The following is a 21117-nucleotide window of genomic DNA, read 5'->3' as shown; positions in this document are numbered from 1 at the left end:
AGCGTGAAGTCATCAGAAAAGGACACAAGTGTCTCGCTCAGGGCTGGCAATAGGTGTTCAGGTAACCCATGGAAACCTAACATTGCAGGTATAGATCAACTGAAAATCATACAAATTCAGTATGGAAGGTATAGATAAAAAATACATGGAAACCCTAAATTGCAGGCATAGATTATAGGTCACATACCTCAAACAGCTTGTCAGTGCACCCACAGATTGTCTGTGCTATCCTTGCCACAGACAAGCTTGTCGATGCCTGCAAACAGCCTGTCCCATCTTTGCCACAAAACTCGTCAGTCCCCCAAACAGTCTGTCTGTGCCATATCTGCCCCAAAACAGCTTTCCTGTGTCATCTATGTCCCCAAACAGCATGGCTGTCCCATCATTGCCCCAAACATACTGCCTGTGCAATCTTTGTCCCAAACAGCCTACCTGTACCATCTTTTTCCCCAAGCAGATTTTCTCTTTCCTACCAAACAGCTTGTCAATGCCCCAAACAGTCCCCTTTAACAGCTTGCCTGTGCCATCTTTGCCCCCAAACAGCATGTATGTGCCATCTTTGCCACCAAACATCTTGCCATTCCCCTTAAACAGCTTATCTGTGTCATTTTTATGTCCCAAACAGCTTGTCTTTGCCATCTTTGCTCCCAGATTAAACACGCAATCTTTGACACCAAACATCTTGTCAGTGTCCCCAAACAGCCTGCCTATTCAATTTTTGCCCTCCAAAGCTATCATCCAGGCTAACACACAAATGCCTACACAAGTACACATACATATTCATGTATGGCCAGGCCTTTGTGGAAAATTTTGGAGTATCAAGAATGCAGTGGGGTCATGTTACGTAAAAGCAAGACTGCTCACACAGTGTGCAACTGTCAGAGAGGTAAGCTCCGGGCCCTTGATGTGCACTGAGAGCAGATTTAAAGAGGGTGGACCCGGTTCCCCTGTGTTAAAGGTGGCCCTTGACAGAATCTTAGATAAAAATCTAAAAGTTAGCTATTTTATGTCAGCCTTCTCCCTTAATGGTCAGATGTGGTTTTAAAAATAATGGCATGTTTCAATACTACTGCTCATTTGTTTCAATATTAAATGTATCCCTAATCCTTTTGTTCCAAATAAAAAAGTACAATAAACAACAAATGTTATGTCACAAGTAATTCAGCTTTGTTTGGGTTGAAATTATATTGTTTTAAACCTAAAATTCTAGTGAAACTAAAATAAGGTAGCTCCGTGAAGAGTTCCATCCACTGTCCTTAGAAAACTCACATAAATACAATTACAAATCACAGATTTTGCAGCTTGGTCTTTCTTACAACATGTATAGGGATACCATTGACCCTTCATAATGCATAAGTAATGAGGTAAGATCTCAACTCACCTTACAAAATGTATATAATATCTGATTATTGTAATATTATTTAAAGTTTGCAGCAATAAAGAAGAATACCAATCTTAGAAAATACAAACATTTCCACCTGGGTCAGAGGCTTTCTCAGGACACAGTTGATTCCTCCTATAAACACCATGTTGGGCATCACTGGTTTCGGAAACTCTAGGACAAAATCTTGTCGCATTAGCCAAATGGCTCCATGGCTAAGGATTTCTTCCACAGTCACGTCCCTTTGAAGAAACCCTGAGGCAAGATCTTTATAAGGGGAATACACTACATCACAAAGTGCATGCATGGATAGTTCAAGTATAAAATTTTTCAATCGTTCAATGAAAGTCATGTGGTCAGTGGAGCCTGAAAACATCCGCGGGACATAAGATATTGGTAATGGACACTGGGAAGCCTTTGTATCTAAGTTGCAAGGGATTCCACGCAGAAAGAAGATGGAAGGCAAAGAGAGGTGCTCCGCAAGTATCTGGCCACATGGTAACATAGGGTCTGTAAAAAGAGCATCAAAGGAACTCTCCTCCAGATACTTTATTAACTGGCTGTTGTTCAACATATGGATGCAAGTATCCATCATCAGTGCTGCTCCTTCTTTTAGCTTTTGGCGGATCTTTTGAAATTTCTGAAGTAAGGGCCTGGGAGTGAAAACCTCCATGGCAAAGGAAGTAAAGTGATTTTTCAACTCTGCTTCTGAATAGGATACAGGGTACATCTTCATCTCGAAGTTTTGAGATTTCCCCAGATGGATACTGATCTCTGGTGCTACTACAACCACCTCATGCCCACGCTGACTCAATAAATCCACAACAGGACGCATACTCAGCCAGTGGCTTCCATCAAATGGCACCACCAGAAGCTTACCACCCTCAACCAAGCTTAATGGACTGTATGGAATTAGAAGCAAAGAGGCTGCAGTAACAAAGACAGGGATACACCAGGCAGCCATGGTGTCTGTTTAAAGTACTAGGCTTATCAGCTAAATTATTTCACATTTGTACTATAGCTTGTTACACAGTAACAAGCCTTACTACGTCACTGACCAATAGGTTAAACATTAGGCAATTGCTAGCAAATCTGTCTAAATGTTCTTTGAAAAGCATTTTATACCAACAAACTTCCATGCATTTGACTGGATATTTGGTTCAGCTAAAGCAAAGCTCGTTAATACTATTAACATGCTGGTACCTCACCCTTGTTGCAATATTGGAATTCCTAATCTCCCTTCAGACTTGTGCTTTCACAGGTGTTGGTCCAAAGATTCATTCATTCGCATTTGGTGAACATGCTCCCATATAGTCACTTCTAGTCAGAAGTGTTCCAGATGTTATCCCAGATTTTCGAACATCCAGTGAGAAGCAACCCTTGAGCGGCATTATTGAACAAATCAATTCAAACGTTATTAAGACAAGCAACAAGCTGGTTAGGCAGATGTGTCTAACTACCTGGCTATATATAGCCGAGGTCTGGAGATCATGACCCCCTGATATGTTGCACATTCATAGGAAAACGGATTTTATCTTTTAGGTGGGCCAATTTATAGCACAAATTGAAGTCATCCTGAAAGCCTACCCGAAAGCTGGGTGTCTTTGCTTTTTTGGGAGTGGGGGTGCTAATTTGAGCTAGTGGGGATTAAAGATTAGAGGGATTTTGAGGAGATGCAGCTTGAAGGATTCAGATGGAATTGCTGGAGGAATGATAAATACCAGGTGTACTGACCACACAAGTTAGATTAATGTTTTGTCAAACATTATACCCTTCACTTCCCTTTCTTCCTAAATGGTATTTTTTTTTTGGGGGGGGGTACCTGAGACATATTTATTGCCTTACAGCATTTCAGGGGGGAGGGTATCCTGCCTCCTGACAGCTATAAACACTACATCACTAGTGGCATATGGTTAACCACTGGGGAGTCGGATACACTTTACATAGCCTCACTCCTTTTTACATTATGTGAGCCTGATGGGATGCATCTAGGAGCTCTATCTTTGTATTGGAAGAAAGGGTTTTTGTACTCCTTATCCTTCAAACTCTCCCCACTAGTACATTCTTGGATTCTGACTAAATATTTTGCACACTGTGAATTGTACAATGTTCAATTTTTTGTTTTTGCTTTTTTTCTTTGTTTTATTTTACTTTATACCTTTACTTTTATTTTATAAATCTTTAATGCAAGAAAAAAACTGGAGCGCAAGCATATTTCAGGAGCATTTGTTTCATCGTGCTGGCTAAAAAGGTAAGCGATAGAGATCATTCACCTCTTATAACACCAGAACACCTGACCTTTTTATCTTGCATGCTTTCCTGTGCATAGTTCATGAAAATAGGTCATGAGAGAGAGGCTCAATCCTTCCTTATCAATGACTTATCATTTGGTCAATATATAATTGGCAGCAGATCATTCATTGCCTTTTTTACAGTGTTTATGAAAACCTGGTTAGCAGCTTATAACCCAGAAATTGAACTTCTAAGTAGGATATTGCATAGTACTGCCAATCCATTTCCTGACCTGAAGCTCTGTCCCTTATTGTAAACCCACCCTTATAATGGTTGGCTAATTCAATTAGAAACTCTAAAGGAGAACTCCCACCATTTTTTCTTACTAATATTAGATTAAAACATGTTTTGTGCTATACAAATCATTTCTATATGTTCTTGCTCTGTTATCTTAGCATAATCTAAACCAAAACACCCGATGTCTAAAGGCACTGGAGAAAAATGAAATAAAACTAGATTTTGTTTTACGAATATACATTGCTGTATACAGCACTTTACTTTATGCCCAAGGAGATTTTTTTTCATGTGACATTCACTCTTTACAATAGGGCATAACATAACATCATGCGGATCCTGAGAACGGGATGCTATAGATTGTAAGATTTGAGCAGGGTCCAACCCACATTCTGTTGCTGTTGTGTTATATACGGTATACTGTTTGTACACAGCTGAAGAATATGATGGCACTATATAAAACAATAAATATTAATAATAATTGTATTTGAGTATTTAGTATACACCAAAAGTGAGTGTTATATATATATATATATATATATATATATATATCTTATTTTAAAAACACAGTTATATAGGTTTATCTGTTGTACTGAAATGTAAAATGTAGACCCGTGAAATGTGAGCAATCGTAGTGAGACTAAATGTTTCAACTTGCACTAGCTTCTATTACACTCTGTTTATCGAGTGTGTAAATGACTTCTTACTTTGATATATTTGAAAAACCTCTAATGGGTTAATAACTACATAGAAAGTATTTGTTCACTGGTAAAGCATATCTTTATCCTCTGAATGGTGATTTTTCTTTTGGGGGGGGGGTGACCTTTGTATGCAGAAGACTAGGTAACCAGTTCTTTGTGTTCTTCTCATCAGCAATGTCCCAGGGGAAAGGTTAGTCTTAAAGTTAATTATTCAACACAAGATACTGACTAGTCTCAAATCCAGCCATGTACTAGCTTTGAAGTCAATGCAACCGTATAAAGGTACACTCCAGTCACCAAATGCACTATATGCTGCAGACAGGGGTCTGTTGAAACCACTGTGCACTTGTGCGGAAAGTGCTCTCATTAATTACCTAAAGGAGACCAGCAACAACTACAGAGCTATAGTTACTACGTGTCACGTTGTGCTTGGTGTCCTGCTGCTGAGACTTGCTACCGGCAAGCAGGCAGCTGCGACACTCAGTAAGGGGTGGGGGCAAGCTAGGCACTGGACTTAAAAACCCGGAACTGCTATGCAGAGAAACCCTATTGTCGTCCTGCTATCTTTGATTGCTGTATCGGTTTATGATGTTTTAATTATGATTTCCAGCTTGTCTGACTATGCTCTGCCTTCCTAATCTGCGTACCATGCCTTGCTATCCTGACCTTGGCTTCGTCTGAGTGTACTGAACCCAGCTCTGGCTGCAGGGCTGGGTGCAGGGCAGAGTGTGGGGGCAGGGTGTGAGTGTGGGGGCAGGGCTGGGTGCAGGGCAGAGTTGGAGACTGGGTGCAGGGGCAAAGTGCTGGGACACGGTGCAAAGTGCTGGGTGCAAAGTGCTTGGTGCAAAGTGCTGGGTGCAGGGTGCAAAGTGCAGGGTGCAAAGTGCAGGGTGCAAAGTGCTGGGTGCAAAGTGCTGGGTGCAGGGTGCAAAGTGCTGGGTGAAAAGTGCCAGGGCTGGGTGCAAAGTGCTTGGTGCAAAGTGCTGGGTGCAAAGTGCTGGGTGCAGGGTGCAAAGTGCAGGGTGCAAGGTGCAAAGTGCAGGGTGCAAAGTGCTGGGTGCAGGGTGCAAAGTGAGTGGTTTTGGTATTAAAACTAGTTTGATAAATATTGTGTTTGGGTTCTCGTAACAAAATAAGAATGTTAATGTAAATTTTAAGTTGTTTTTTTAACATCCAGTTCATTAAATTTTAAATAAACGAAAAGTTTGCATATTGTTTTTTTTATCCGATTAATCGAAAAAATAATCGGCCAACTAATCGATTATTAAAATAATCGTTAGTTGCAGCCCTACTTAACAGAATTGTAGGCTCTTGGGCAAAGCAATGCACTGGAGCCTCTACCCACCCCCAAAAAATACATGCTTGGAGTAAAAGTTAATAAACAGAAATATGCATATATGGAGAGCAGGGCATAAGCCAGCTGCTTTGAGTCGACTGGGCAGGCATAGTCAACTGGCAGAGAAGTAGGACCGGTCCTACCATGGGTCCAGCTGTGCCTATTAGACTCAGGCGCCACTTAGCAGTGGGCAGCATTGGTTGAGGAGTGCTAAGACAGGAGCACCCTGCAACATGAAAACATAAAGATCAACCAAATAACATGTGCAAACCATGCATTATGGGTATAGATCAAATGTGAAACAGAGATCAACTGAATATCACATGGAAACTATGCATTGTGGGTATAGATCAAATGAGAACCACACGGTAACAGAGATCAACTGATGTGCGTGTGTCAACTTTGTCAAGGGCGGATCCAGAGGCTGACCTCGGGAGGGGCACTCATTCTAACACATACCCAGACACTCGCACTAATGCACGCACCCAGAAATTCAGCACTAACACACACATACACTTGACAATATTATACACACCCAGAGACTCACACAAACAAACATATATTCAAACTAAAACAATCAGTCACACACATGGTACTAACATACCCAAATACACATGTTCACACACTAACATACCCAGATATACATGCTAACATACCCAGACACCCTTTCTAAGTCAGACAGGCATACATTAATATACAAGCATACACTAACATACATAGGGAGACACTAACATGCATACCCAGACAGACAATCACAAGCACGGTTCAGCCGATAGCCCTGTCCATGACCCCAGTGAACCGAATAACAGATGCAAGAGGGTGTCAGTAGTAACGAAGGGAAATAATGTTTATTTGCATATTGTATTAGGAAGGGGGAATATGGGCAACATTTTTAACATGTAGATGACAGGGTTTTTTTTTTTATACAGGCTTAATGTTAGTCTTACTATCATTACAGGATATAGTGGTGTCTGCATAATGAAAGTCACACAGAATATTTATAATCCTGTGTTGTACTACAAAACAATAAAAAACTTTGATTTAAAAAAAAAATAATAATATTTATAATCCACAGTCCAAATGTTGTCAGGTTCACACAGAAAACATATTCAAGGCAGAATGTAGTGTGTAGGGGAATACCATCACCATCTAGTGGCCAGGAACTAGAACAAACTTCATTATCTTCCAGAGAAAGGAAAACAATGGGTTAAATTCATGATTATTCATTAACCATTCATTTTTCATTGAATTAATATTCATTAATCAATCATTAACAATTGTACTACATGTTTCACCTTTCTTGGATGATTGAACAATGAATGATGCACTAGAACTGTATTATTATTAATAGAAAGAGATAAATACAAATACATATAAACAAAAAAAATTATATGTGTAGATATGAGCTGACCACTTACTATTAGTATATGTTGTAATTGGGGACACAAGGAGCAAGCTCAAAAATACAGTAACCTCAACCATATTAGAACACAAATATAAAAAAGGGGGTATGAGCTGCTCACTTCACCACTATTATGATAAAACCTAGGTAATCAGAGAAGAACATAAGCAACAAGAATAATTATAAAAAAATATATAGATCTTACATTTACGTATTAAAATATGCTCCTATTTCTCAAGATAAAAAGTCCTCATACAAAAATACCAGCAGAGCCGGCCTTAGGTGTTCTGGTGCCCTGTGCGGACTACTCCTCTGGCGCCCCCCCATCCCAAAAAAAGAAAGGAATAAAAACTTGTAACAAAACCCCAATCACTATATACTACGCCAAACATTGATGTGGTCTGGCTTAGTAGTAGGGATGCACCGAAACGAATTCTGGACTGAAACCGAAAGTGCAGCATTTACCTGGCCAAAACCGAATATGACCCCCCCAACACCATAAAAAATCTAACACTTTTATTTAAAGTAAGTAACACACCAAAATAGGAGAAAACAATTAAATAATATTATATAATAAAATAGTTACCGGCACTCCAGGGACTTTCCAAATAACCACACAAACAACTTTGGTTTTCAAGTCTATATATATATATGATTAACAGCAATCACATTCCTATCATGCCCAGGCATACCCAGATTCCAGGATTTACTCGCAGACTTGGCATGATAGGAGTATGATTGCCCTATCTACCCCTTCTCACTCTCTTCTGCCGTATCTACGAGAATGGGAGTGGGAGAGAGTGAGTGTATGAGAGAGTGTGAGTGAATGTGGACCTACGAATTTCAGATGAAAATTCTGTAAATTTGAAATTTGTACAAATCTGAGAGCACAAGTCTAAAAACAACACATTTGTCCTAATTTTGCTCATTAGTTTTTCCATAGGATAGGTGCCACTGTTATCCTGTGAATAAATTCTGATACCAGTTAATGCATATGGCGGATATAGCATAATGATGGCAGCAGTGTGGTTTAGCTATGATGTTGTTCAGACCAATATTGTAGCCATGAGAAATATATATGGGGTATTGTTATAAGATGAAGGTGATGCAAAATGGCAATGTATACCTTTATTCAACATTCAGTCCTACTCCAATAGATCTTTAGAGACCACTTAAATGTAACACTTCAAAATCCAAATCAGAAAACATTGCGATCAAAACCTGATTATAATATCATGACATCAATACATTTTGTATATTTTGTATTTAACAATATATATCATGTTAATATATCCATGCAGAGGTATATATTTACCCAAGAATAAATTCTACACATTTTAAAAGTTTCTGGACCAATGACAATTATTAACTAAAAAACTCTGGAAAGCTCTCACATTGCAAAGTCAAGTGTGTTGTCAATGCAGAATTCTCATCCCAGCAGCTACATAACTCCCTTTATCCCAGTTTTGCCAGAGGAATGCACTTTTAATATCTATTTCTGATCAATTATATACGGTAATTATCAACAGCCTGACAAATATACTACATTATATATTATTTCAGTACTTTCGTAGATAAAATAAGGTTCACTCTGTAAAAGTAACCTCACAAATAAGTACTTCCTACCTTTGTCAAAGACTTCTTCAGACCACAGTTAATTCCTCCTATGAACACCATATTGGGCATTATAGGTCTTGGAAACTCAAAGACAAAGTCATATCGCAAGAGTAAGACTGATGATTTGCTTTGGAGCTGCAGGACGGTTACTTTCTTCTTGAGAAACTCAGAAGCCAAGCGTTCCCATGGTAAAAACAATTGTCCACAATAATATGGCTCTGTTAACCTGACCAAGAGGTTCTTCACACGCTGCATAAAAGTCATGTTGTCTGAATTTTGGGAGAACAATCTAGGTACAAAAGATAAAGGGCTTGGACACTGTGCACTGATATAGTCATAGGAACAGGGAAGGCCCCTGAAAAAACTCACAGAGGGTATTCCCAGATGTTCTGCTACCACCAGCCCACATATTGAAATTGAGTCTGTGAGCACAGCATCAAAATTGCCATTCTGAAGATTCTGAATGAGTTCGTTGTTCTGTAATAAACTCTCACAAATCACATAGAGCATTTTGAATAACTCTATCATGCTGTTGAACATGGAAACAGTGACCCCCGGGAAAGGGGGTTTGATGAAGTGATCACCTCCAAATTTATCCATGCGTGCTTTTATTTCTTGGTTGTTGAATGGGGTCTGAAAAAACTTCACCGTATAAAGTTTAGAAGCAGTCATGGTTAAACTGCTTTCTGACATCACAACCACAACCTGATGCCCATTCTCTGCCACCTTCTCCACTACAGGTTTCATGCTCAGCCAGTGAGAGCCATCCATAGGGACCACTAGGAGCTTTCCTCCTTGAGCCAAGTTAAGAGATCCTAGGATGAGCAGACAAAACGCAGTTCCACACACAGAGAACTCCATCTTGCACAACAAAGCAGGTGCAGAATTTTCTAAATCACATTATATATCTGATCCAGATCATGTGACATTTTATGAACCTGGTATTGTTGGTACATTTTAATTGTTGACCATTTATATAGTTCAAATGTTCTCAGACTTAAAACTAGAGAAAATAATATTTAATCTACCCGTATCTTATATTAACAGACATTGGCTATGACCTACAATTTATCCTAAAGTCACGCTATCATCATCAAGTCAGTCAGCAGATAAGAGTTTGAAGGTATATACTGTAGTACTAAATGAGTGTAGCAGAGGTATGAGGGTGTTAGAGCAGGGCCACAGAGCATTTTTGAGGCACTCCTGTTTCGATCCAGGATCTATACAACAGAATAAGTAAGACAGACCGCTAAGCAGTATCAGAAGAGATCTATGTACAAGACCATGTAGATAAATGGTTTTCATTTGGTGATAAGCACATATATTTACAATATATCACCGCCCCAAATGTGAGGTTCACAAATTCATGTGGTAGTAATTTTCCATGTTCTTACAATATAAGATCTCTATTTTTTGCAATCCAGAAGAGGATTAGAAATCTTTCATGAACAGAAGATGATGGGCATTCCATGTACAGAGTGATGAGTTACATATTGAATGATCAAGGCACAGTGGACAGTAGACTACACCAAAAACTTTGAGGCATGGGAATCGTAAGACAATCACTAAAATGAAGGGAAAGCCATAGTTATAAGATAAAGAAATCTACATTTTTGTTTTTGAGGAACTGTGGTGGCTTACCCAAAGATTATTTAAAATTTAAGGTTGGATCACTGAAAATTATGTATCCACATCGCTATATCACCTTCTTCTATACCTACAAAATCTTTTGTGAACAAAACCAGAGCCGGCCAAAGTTAGTAACAACTCTTTTTAGATTATGAAAAAGAAAATCTTGGAATTTTGGCAACCTTAGAGTATCAAAGGCTGCAGATAACTGCAGAAAAGTTGGGCTTATTTGCAAAGTAAAAAAGAAAATAATGTATACAAATATTTTTATTTAATATTTAATATACATTTTAAAACAAAATTCACCTGAGATTCAGCAACGCTGCAATAAAAACATATGAAGTGGCAGGGTGGCCATCTACAGTACATGTATGGTGACCATATGTGTAAATTATGGAGGGTTTTTCATTCCGATGAAAAGCATGATTGATTCTATTGATTGCGGCCGGTGACATACCAAGCACATCATGATGTTTCTGGATGACCAATGAAGCACGTAGTACGTGATAAGTAAAAATGGGTCGCACAATGCCAAGAAGCAGTCAGCCTACAGCAGACTCCATGCACGTCTGTGGATGTGATCTCTGCTACAGCCAATCATTGCTTGTATAACTTGTAAGGGATGCTGTTGTCCCTGTCTCTCTACTTCGCAGTGATTGTGAGCTGGAGAGAAACATTAAAAAAACACTAGGAAACAGTGATTACGTGGGACCTATTTTTTTGTATGTTACTTTTAATGTATGTTGTTTACTTAGTGTGGTGGGGGTTATTTGGTGAGGGTTTAGCTTGATAGATTTAGGGAAAGGTAGGAGTTAAAAAATGCCGTAAAAAAATAGAAAACTTAAATTAAGTAAATATGACATAACAATGCAGTGTTGTTTTAAAACCAGGGCAAGTTAACACATATATGTTTGGTGTTTTTTCACATTTATGCTAGCTGTGGATAATTTATATTCCTGTGAAAATGTGTTCTGGGAAGTGTAAGACCACTAAAATGAAAACCATAGTTGCAAGATAAAGAACACTAAATCATGCAAAATTGTGAATAAATGTTTTTTCATAGAAAAGAATATGGTTAAAAAAAGACCTACTTGTCCCGAAAAAACAAAATATATTTGTTTGGGTACACTAAATGAGAAAGAGGGCGATAACAGTTAAAGAAAGACAGAACAAAAACATGAAAATTACTATAGTTCTATAGCCTAAAAAAAACCCAGTTGTCTGCCATTCCAGACAATCCTTTAATGTGATACTCCAGGCTCTCCAGTATGTGTTTTTGTGTAATAGTGCAATTTAAGTGGGTTTTTAAAGAATACATTTATCTTAATATTTTTCTTAAATTATTACAGAGGATTGCATACTAATTTGCCTCAATATCACGCCTCCAACAACCTTTCACAACATTTTGCTGACAAAATCTGTAAGCAAAGGACAGTTTAATTTGTAACTGTTCTGGTTTAACATCCCTAAAAGAAAAAAATATATATTTTTGGCGTATTTACCAATTTGGCAACAGCATTAGTGTATCAAAGGCTGCAGAGTGACATGCAAAAAATATTGTTTAGTTAGCAAGAAAAAACCCAGAAAGCCTCCAATTTAGATAACATCTGCAAACTGCAACAAAACCTCCTCTTATACCACCTCACTCCATTCTGTCAGTTTTCTGTTGCATACCTAAAAACTATTGTTATCATCTGTGTTTATATTACAGTATTGACTCGATTATAAGACGACCCCCCAAAATCTGAATCTTAATTTAGGAAAAAAAGAAAAAGGCCCTATTTACTCCGCTACTGCATACTGAACTCCTGAACTCCATCTTTGGGCACCCTGGGGGATTACAGTGGTCTGTATGGACCCAGTTCCTGACACCTCCATACATAACCTCTCCAGATTCCTCAAATGTCAAGGTTGATGCTGGTGGACTCTCCTTTTCAGTTCACTCCACAGGTTTTCTATGGGATTCAAGTCAGTGGACTGGGATGGCCATGGCAGAACATTAATTTTGTGGTCAGTAAACCATTTTTGTGTTGATTTTGATGTATGTTTTGGATCATGGCCCTGCTTGAAGATCCAACTACTGCCCATTTTAAGCTTTCTAGCTTCAGGCAATCAGGTGTTCAATTAAAATCTGTTGATATTTGTTAGAGTCCATGATGCCATGTATCCTAACAAAATGTGCAGGAGCTCTGGCAGAAAAACAGCCCCAAAACACCACCATATTTAGCCGTGGGCATGAGCTCAACTCACTAACAAGGTAAGGTTGCTGAAGGATTTCAAATGTCAAAAGTCATACACCATGGCACAGCAACAAGCCACAGAGTAGTTATACTGCATCAGCAAGGTCTCTCCCAGGCAAAAAATAAAAAAGGTAGAAAGGTGCAATGTTGAGGACCATAGCCACAGTGCAGCAGATGAAAGACACATCATGCTAAATTCCAGCAGTGCCTTCATCTCAGAATTGGTAGAAAACAGTGGGAGGTCTAGTCAGAAGTGGTCTTCATGGAAGACTCACAGCCAAAAAGCCATACGTCCGACATGGAAACAAGGCCAGGCAACTCAAGTATTCATGAAAACACAGGAACGTGAGTGCAGAAAAATGGCAGTAGGTGCTCTGGACTGATGAGACAAAATTTGCAGAAGGCAGTTTGTTTGCCAAGGGGCTGGGGAGTGGTACAAGTGTTTATAGGTAACAGTGAAGCATGGTGGAGAACTGCACTGAAAAGGGAGCATAAAGCACATGAAATGCAGAGTCTTGGGGGGGGATCAAATAACACAGCGGATAGATTGTTTATCATATAGAAACTACACTCACAATGGTATATACAGATCCAATTCATTATACAAACATGTTAATCAAAATTATATAAATGAAAGAAGTTGATCCAAATAATCAGCTGAGAAAATGTAGACTGAACATGATTATCAAAAAAGTATAAACATGATTATGAACAATACATGAGTATTAATCCAAGTAGTGAAGAATGTGAATATCATTAGAACATAATCGTAAAGCATTAAAAGATGACTGTAGCATGATTGGAAAATGATGAATAATTATGATGAGTAAATGTTCCCCCAATATGGTAATTAAGCCAATCCATATGCAATATAAGGTGTATATCCCCCAATCAGATTTGTGAACAACCCTCAATATTTGTTTTTAACCCAGCATCTTTTGTTTTATTTTTGAGCACTAGCCTTACTCAATATATTTTACTGATTATGGCCCCCACACAGCCCTGATCTCAACATCATCGAGTCAGTCTGGGATTACATGAGAAGAAGAAACTGATGCTGCCTAGAAACTGTATTAAGCTGTCTAGTTCCTTAAAAACCTGTGTACACGTGTACCTGCAAGAATTGGTGATGTTTTGAAGGCTATTGATTTGATTTAGATTTTTCCTCTGTTTACTTACTTTTGCGTTTTGTAAAACTAGATACCCATTTTTTGTTAAACTTGAGCCCATGGTACGGTGGACACAATGACAACTCTTACATATAATTCTTAAATATAAAAATCTCTTTGTAAACAACATTTGGGGTTTTACCTGTTTTACCAAGCAACCCTGAGTGAGAGCATAAAGAATTTTCACCTTCGCTGCAGCTCTAAAGAAACTGAAATACAATTGTCTATGACTAAATATGGCAGGGGCGTCCAACATGCGGCCCGCGGGCCAAATGCGGCCCGCGAGACCTCGAGGTGCGGCCCGCGTAAGATCGGCAACCAGGGCAACCGATCTTACATGAGCCGCACCTCAAGCCCTGCTACTTACTTGTGGGAGGGTCTTCTGGACAGCACGGAGGAAGCGGAGTTCACGTGACTTCCTACTTCCTCTGTGCTTTAGCAGAGAAGGCAGAGGGAGGCCGCGCCCCCTGCTGAAGTCTGTGAGCGGCATCGAGGGAGCTGCAGTACAGGTAAGGGGGTGGGGAGGGTGTTTGAATGAGTGTGTGTGATTGAGGGAATGAATCTGTGAATTAATGATTATATGAATAAATGAGTGTGTGTGTGTGTGTGTGTGTGTGTGTGTGTGTGTGTGTGTGTGATAGCATGGATGTGTAAGTGCTGGAACCTAGGCATGATGGGACTGTGATTGCTGTTAGCAATCACACTCCTATCATGCCAAGTCAGCCAGTACATGCTGAAACCTGGCCAGCTGCCCCCCTTGTGTAGTGATAATGCCAGCAGTATGGGGTCTGCACTTACAGCCACCCTGTACCAGCATGTACTGGCTGACTTGGCATGATAGGAGTGTGATTGCTAACAGCAATCAGAGTCCCATCATGCCTAGGTTCCAGCATTTACTGGATGGATGTGTAAGTGCTGGAACCTAGGCATGATGGGACTGTGACTACTGTTATCAATCACACTCCTATCATGCCAAGTCAGCCAGTACATGCTGAAACCTAGCTAGCTGCCCCCCTTGTGTAGTGATGCTGCCAGCAGTATGGGGTCTGCACATCACTTACAGCCACCCTGTACCAGCATGTACTGGCTGACTTGGCATGATAGGAGTGTGATTGCTAACAGCAATCACAGCGAGCACAGTCCCATCATGCCTAGGTACCAGCATTTACTGGTTGCCTAGGCTAACAGCAATCACACTCCTATCATGCCAAGTCATATTGCTAATTTTGTCCAATTGCGTGTTACCTTTTATTAAACATGTGAGTTTTTATTATTATTTTTAAAGGTGGGGGTCATTTTCGGTTTTGGCTAAGTGAACCCTGAATGTTTTGGTCCAGAATTTTCATTTTAGTTCATCCCTAGAATAAATCTAGGGAATCCTGAATTTGTAGTCGCAAAACTTTCAAGGCCCAGAAATCAGTGAGAGGAAGAGTAAAGGTTTTGTGTCATTTTACTTTATTTTAATCTGCATATTTTATTAAAGGCCATATTTTTTGTCACAGTGAAAAATGAGTGCGGCCCTCCCACGTATACAATTCTGATGAAGTGGCCCACTGCAGAAAAAACTTGGACACCCCTGAAATATGGGTTGCGACAAATATATTTTAGTCTTACTTGAAGTCTGACTCTGATTCTTGTTTATGGTCATTGCAAAGCTTAAACGGAATGGAACTTGCCTTTGTTTCAAAATGATATTAGAGATTGCTTTCAACTCTCCCTTACAAAGATCCCAACCTCATTTAGCTTCTGATGCTGTAAGAGCTTGGTTGGTCCTGTATAATGAAATCAATGAATAGTCATCAGTCTCCTTATCTGTTAAATTGTGTAGGGCCAGTTTAGTTGTTGAATAACATGCCAGCTTTGACCCTTTACAATGAACAGTGAAGTCAGGTAGCTGTGCTGCAAACTCCCATGCCAACTGTTTAGTAAATTAATCCTATTTATGTTATATGTAATAAATATGGTTTCCAGCAAAAGCCCTACTGAAAAAATATAACATTTTGAGTGGATAAAATGTGAACAGGGATGTAAGGGTCCAGCAAAGACATAGAGAAAATGCTGAAACTACTTGTGCCCTACCAGGGGGTTATATGTTGTTCTCTGGATATCCTAGTTATTCCTCCCCCATCAAGTTATTATTACTTATTGTTTCGTATATCATAAATCATATTGTTTCATATTCTGTAGCACTGTACAATGGTTATCTTTCTCCTATTGTTAAGTTGCTGTTTGTTGTTGATTGATTCGGGCATCCTTTGTATGGGCTGAAGTGCAAAAAGTAGAGAACTTCAAGGCAGGAAATTGATCACATAATGCTTGCTCTACCACAAGCAATGACGCTGATTTACAAACAAGAAGCACATGTTATAGGTAGTTTAAATCCATGAACCAAGCTATACAAAATGCTGTCACATAGACATATACCCTTAAAATAGTTCTGTGGCCATTGACAGGTTTATCCTACCTTTTTCAGTGAGTTATTCAGAGCACAATTGATTCCTCCAAGGAACACCATGTTGGGCATAATAGGCTTTGGGTACTCAAAGACAAAGTCATATCTCAGCAGCCACACTGAAGTTCTGCTGACAAGCTCCAGAACTGTTACCTCTCTGTTCAGAAATTCTGAAGCCAGGCGGTTCCATGGCAAGTATGTAACCTCACAATAGTAGAACTCTGATAGTCTGACCAGTACGTTCTTAAAACGTTCCATGAAGGTCATCTTGTCCGTATACTGGGTGAATATTCTGGGCACATAAGACAGTGGGCTGGAGCACTGTGCACTGATATAGTCATAGGAACATGGCATTCCTCTTAAAAAAGACACAGAGGGTATATCCAGATATTCTGCTACTATTGTGCCACAAAGTGAAAATGGATCAGTGAGAACAGCATCATATTTCTCCTCTCGGAGACTCTGAACAAGTTCCTTGTTGTGTAATAAACTTTCACAAATTTTGTGGAATACTTGTAATATATCCAGCATGCTGTTAAACATTGCAATGGTGACCCCTGGGAAAGAAGGTTTAATGAAGTGACTACTTCCATACTTCTGTACATGCCCTTCCAGTTCCTGGTTGTTGTAAGGAATAGGGAAGGTCTTCACAGTGTAAAACATAGAATTACCCATCGATAAACTGCTTTCTGGCATTAGAACTACGACTTCATGTCCATTTTTTGTCAGCCTCTCCGTCACAGGTTTCATGCTCAGCCAATGGCTACCATCCATAGGGACCACTAAGAGTTTTCCACCCTCGACCAGGGTCAAAGCTCCGAGCAGGAGTAGCCACGTTGCAGATTTAGGATAATAGACCAGCTCCATCTCTGACAATAAATCTGATGCAGAATATCCCAAATCACGTTTTATATGTTACCCAAAACATCTGTGATGTCACACTTGTAACCTCATTTAACCTGGTTATGCCATTCAGTGTTTGTAGTTTAATCTCTTATCAAGAGTCCATGCACTCATATGAAAACCAAAGTACAAATAATGAGATTGATTTCTACCATCACATTCTGAATGAGTGAACCTTTAGGCGGATGGACTCACATCTGTTGATATGTAACTTCCCTCCAAGGTTCAACAGGTTGGCTCTTGCAAATCAGGTTTCTCACCATTTTAAGCTCTGCCAAAAAAGTTCTGACGATGATTCTGGTATAGTTTCTGTTTTTATGTCTTGTGTTCTCATGAAAAACTCACTAATTTGTTCAATATAACTTAACTTTACCTATAAGGGTATCATCTTTACTAAATGTGATCTTTTTTTTTACAAAGATTAAGGTCATGAACTGTAAATCAATTTTATTGAAATTGTGTTGGGAGGGCATACAAAGGAGAGAGGAGATATGTACTGTACAGTGTAATATTGTAGGAACTACTCATAATTAGTATTTCTGTTACATTACATATTTGAAATAATAAGGGTGCATATGAAAATCAGAGATGTGTCCAGGAATCCAACATGAACCTTTGTAAAATTAATTAATATCGTACAGCGATAGTCAAAGAGGGAGATTCATTAACATGGTAACAAATCAGCTCTAAACGGCAAACTGGCATTACATGGAAAAAACAGCGCAGTGGGATCATTTTGTTTTTATTGATGCTCCGAGGTCAATGTGAAGAAAGTGAAAAATTAGTGCAAAAAAAGTGTCCACAAGATCCCTCACTCTTCTTTCTTCAGGGCCACACTCCCCAAAGGGAAAGGGCTGCTGGAAACATCATTTGAGGGAGGGGTCCACCCATAAGGGCTATGATGCCTTCCTCCCCAGAACAAAAGAGATGTTGGGGGAATCAGGTTCCACTGTGGCCATTTTTAGTGATTCAAAAAGTCAAAAATATTTTCATACGAGAAAAAAAACATCCGTAAAGTGAAAAATTTAACTATACATGTGAAAAAAATACAACACTTAAATAGTGCTCCATACTGAGCCCCAGGATTTTAGGCTGGTGCGACATAAAAATTTTGTGCACTGGATACCTAGCCTAAAATGCTGGGGCTAGTGACATATAAAAATAAAAAGTGAGTGGAACGGGTCAGAGGTATTTGGTGTGCTTACCAGCAATTAAAAAAAAAGTTGCGTATTATCCCCAACTTTAAACCCACAGTGCATGCGTCCAGACTCAGACTATAGTATGGGGGCTCCAAGCGACCTCAGGGATTCAATATATATATATTTAAGAGCAGGGGCGTAACTAGAAGCCTCAGGGCCCCGGTGCGAGAATCTGTTAAGGGCCCCCCTAGCCCAATCTACCCTCCTCTCACACCATCTACCCCCACCCTTCTCAGGCTACATTTTTGGTTTTATTTCCTTTTATTTGCCAACCTGCCCCCCCCAGTTATGCACATCTGCCCCAGGCTGTCCCCATTCAGGAGGCAGAGTGCCCCTGATATGCCTTTTAACCCCCTATATGCCCCTCTGCCTCCAGAAATGCCTTATACCCCTATACGCCACTCTGGCATATAGGGGGTTAAAAGGCATTTATGGAGACAGAGTGGCATAAAGGGGGTTAAAAGGCATATCATGGGGCACTCTGCCTCCTGAATGGGGACAGGGATGACACTGGGGAGCTGAATGGGGACAGGGGTGACACTGGGAGGGGCTCATTGGGGACAGAGATTACATGGGGGGCTGAAAGGGGACAGAGGTGGCACTAGGGAGCTGAACTTCTGAACACATACAGGCACAGAGATTTTTTTTTTTGTTTAATCATTTAAAAATAATAATTTAAAAAAGCATTATGTTGTTTGTCCCCCACGAACACACTTACACACACACACACATACTGATTGTTTTTGTTTTTAAAAAATACAAAAAATATTATAGTTTGTTCAAACAATAAATTAGTTTACTGACCTTCTACTTCTTCCACTTTGGGGCTTTTTCATCTTGTCCTCCGTCCTCTGGTAGCTGCACACTGTTCTCTCTGCTGACAGGATGTCACTGACATGCCATCCGGTGCTCCAGCAGTCTGAATGCGAGGGGGCGGAGCTTTCACCCCTCACGCTGCTCTCAGTCTCATGATCACTAGGCGGCCATCAGATTGCTGGAAATGTAACTCTAAACGGCCGATGCGTACTGATGCCGCCGGCCAGAGCTACTTTAATCCTTTATTTATTTATTTATTTATTTAATATGCCGGATAGGCTTGCCATATTAAAAATAAATAAATAAATAAAGTATTAGAGTAGCTCCAGCCAGCGGCATCAGCCGTTTAGATTATATTTCCAGCAATCTGATGGCTTCATAGTGATGGGAGCAGCGTGAGGGGTGAAAGGTCCGTGCGAGGGGGCGGAGCTTTCACCCCTCACGCTGCTCCCATCACTAGGCGGCCATCACACACGGCCGCTGGGTGCTGATGCGGCCGCCTGGCGCTACTTTAATACTTTTTTTTTTTTTTAAATCTCAGTTTATTAAGCACCAATAAAAAACAGACAGTGTGGTATACATGTACAAGCATGACACAATGCAAACAATACAAGTTGTGTAAAGAGTACATAGCACAGTGTACAAAGGTGTCACAAATAGACGGTCAGCAGTGGAGAGATGGCATCGGGACAATCACACGGAAAGTCCATATATCAAAGCAATAACCATAGTATACAACATTGCCATGCCATAAACTGAGATAAAACAGAGGCACATGAGGCCCGTACAACGAGCGAAAACAAAATAAAGAAAAGAAAACCAAAGGCGAGGATTGCGGAATCAGTCCGGAGGAGTACTGTCAGAAAACCTGTAAGGAGAATACACTCATATACACCGTGGAGGGACCACAGGGCAGGGGGCACCGCAACCATCGTGGGCATCAGCAGGCCGGCTACACCGTCCCGGAAGAACTAGTCAGCAGGGCGGGAAAGGTAGAGGAGGTTATGAGGGACTGCCATGGAAGCCATTTCAGCTCATGTTTATAATCTAAACCCTTGGAGAACATAACTAGCCCCTCCATCTGGTGGATGAAACCAACCCTTTCCAGCCAGGCAGAAACGGGCGGGGTTTCATCCTTCCTCCAAAACCGGGGTATAACCACCTTGGCAGCATTAAGCAGTTGCATGGTAAGAGAGCGTTTATAGGAGCCAACAGGGGCATCATGAATATGGAGGAGGACACTGGCTGGGTCGAAGGAGAAATCAGGGGGCTCTATATGGCGTATCACACGGAGAACGATGGACCAATACGGCTTGACCAATGAGCAGTCCCACCAAATATGTCGAAAGGTACCCCTGTCCAAGCCACACCTCCAGCACAAGGGAGATACGTGAGCCGCGAAAAGATGGATTGCGACGGGGACCCTATACCAGCGCGTAAGAAGTTTATAGCTCACCCTCCCAGATAGCCAAAAAAATAGGGCCTCGTAGAGGTACGAGTATCTATATACAGTTTGTATATGGTAGAGAGTAGATGGGAAGGCAAGGTCGCACTGACGCAAAGCGACTCAAAAGGAGTAAGGGGCCTAGCTAACAAAGGAAGCGGGGAAAGGGACAAAATAAAATGCTTAACCTGATGATAAAGAAATCTATGGCCAAAGGTAGGTGCAGTGCCCGACAGCACACGTTCCAAGGGGAGTATCCTGCCACCACCCAAGAACTTGGAGGCCCGGAGGATCTTTTCCCC

At 40.3% G+C, this 21117-nt stretch overlaps 1 protein-coding gene and 2 pseudogenes across 1 annotated transcript; all 3 read right to left on the bottom strand.

Moving 5' to 3' along the window:
* Nucleotides 1–1421: 1421 nt before the first annotated feature.
* Nucleotides 1422–2345, bottom strand: LOC149276608 (UDP-glucuronosyltransferase 1A1 pseudogene; annotated as a pseudogene).
* Nucleotides 2346–6113: 3768 nt separating this feature from the next.
* Nucleotides 6114–9824, bottom strand: LOC149276607 (UDP-glucuronosyltransferase 1A6-like). Its single transcript, XM_089503461.1, has 2 exons — nt 8973–9824; nt 6114–6170 (listed from the first exon to the last, which is right to left on the bottom strand). The coding sequence occupies exons 1-2, from the start codon at nt 9822–9824 to the stop codon at nt 6114–6116; spliced, it is 909 nt and encodes a 302-aa protein (XP_089359587.1).
* A 6632-nt stretch (nt 9825–16456) lies between these two features.
* On the bottom strand, nt 16457–17320 carry LOC149276606 (UDP-glucuronosyltransferase 1A1 pseudogene; annotated as a pseudogene).
* Between the last annotated feature and the right edge of the window lie 3797 nt (nt 17321–21117).

This window comes from Sceloporus occidentalis, unplaced genomic scaffold (assembly GCF_023333645.1).
Source record: "Sceloporus occidentalis isolate IW3139 unplaced genomic scaffold, rSceOcc1.0.p SCAF_233, whole genome shotgun sequence".
NCBI classification, from domain to species: domain Eukaryota; kingdom Metazoa; phylum Chordata; class Lepidosauria; order Squamata; family Phrynosomatidae; genus Sceloporus; species Sceloporus occidentalis.
Note: the sequence above shows the minus strand (reverse complement) of the source record. Positions and strands in the feature narration are given on the sequence as shown.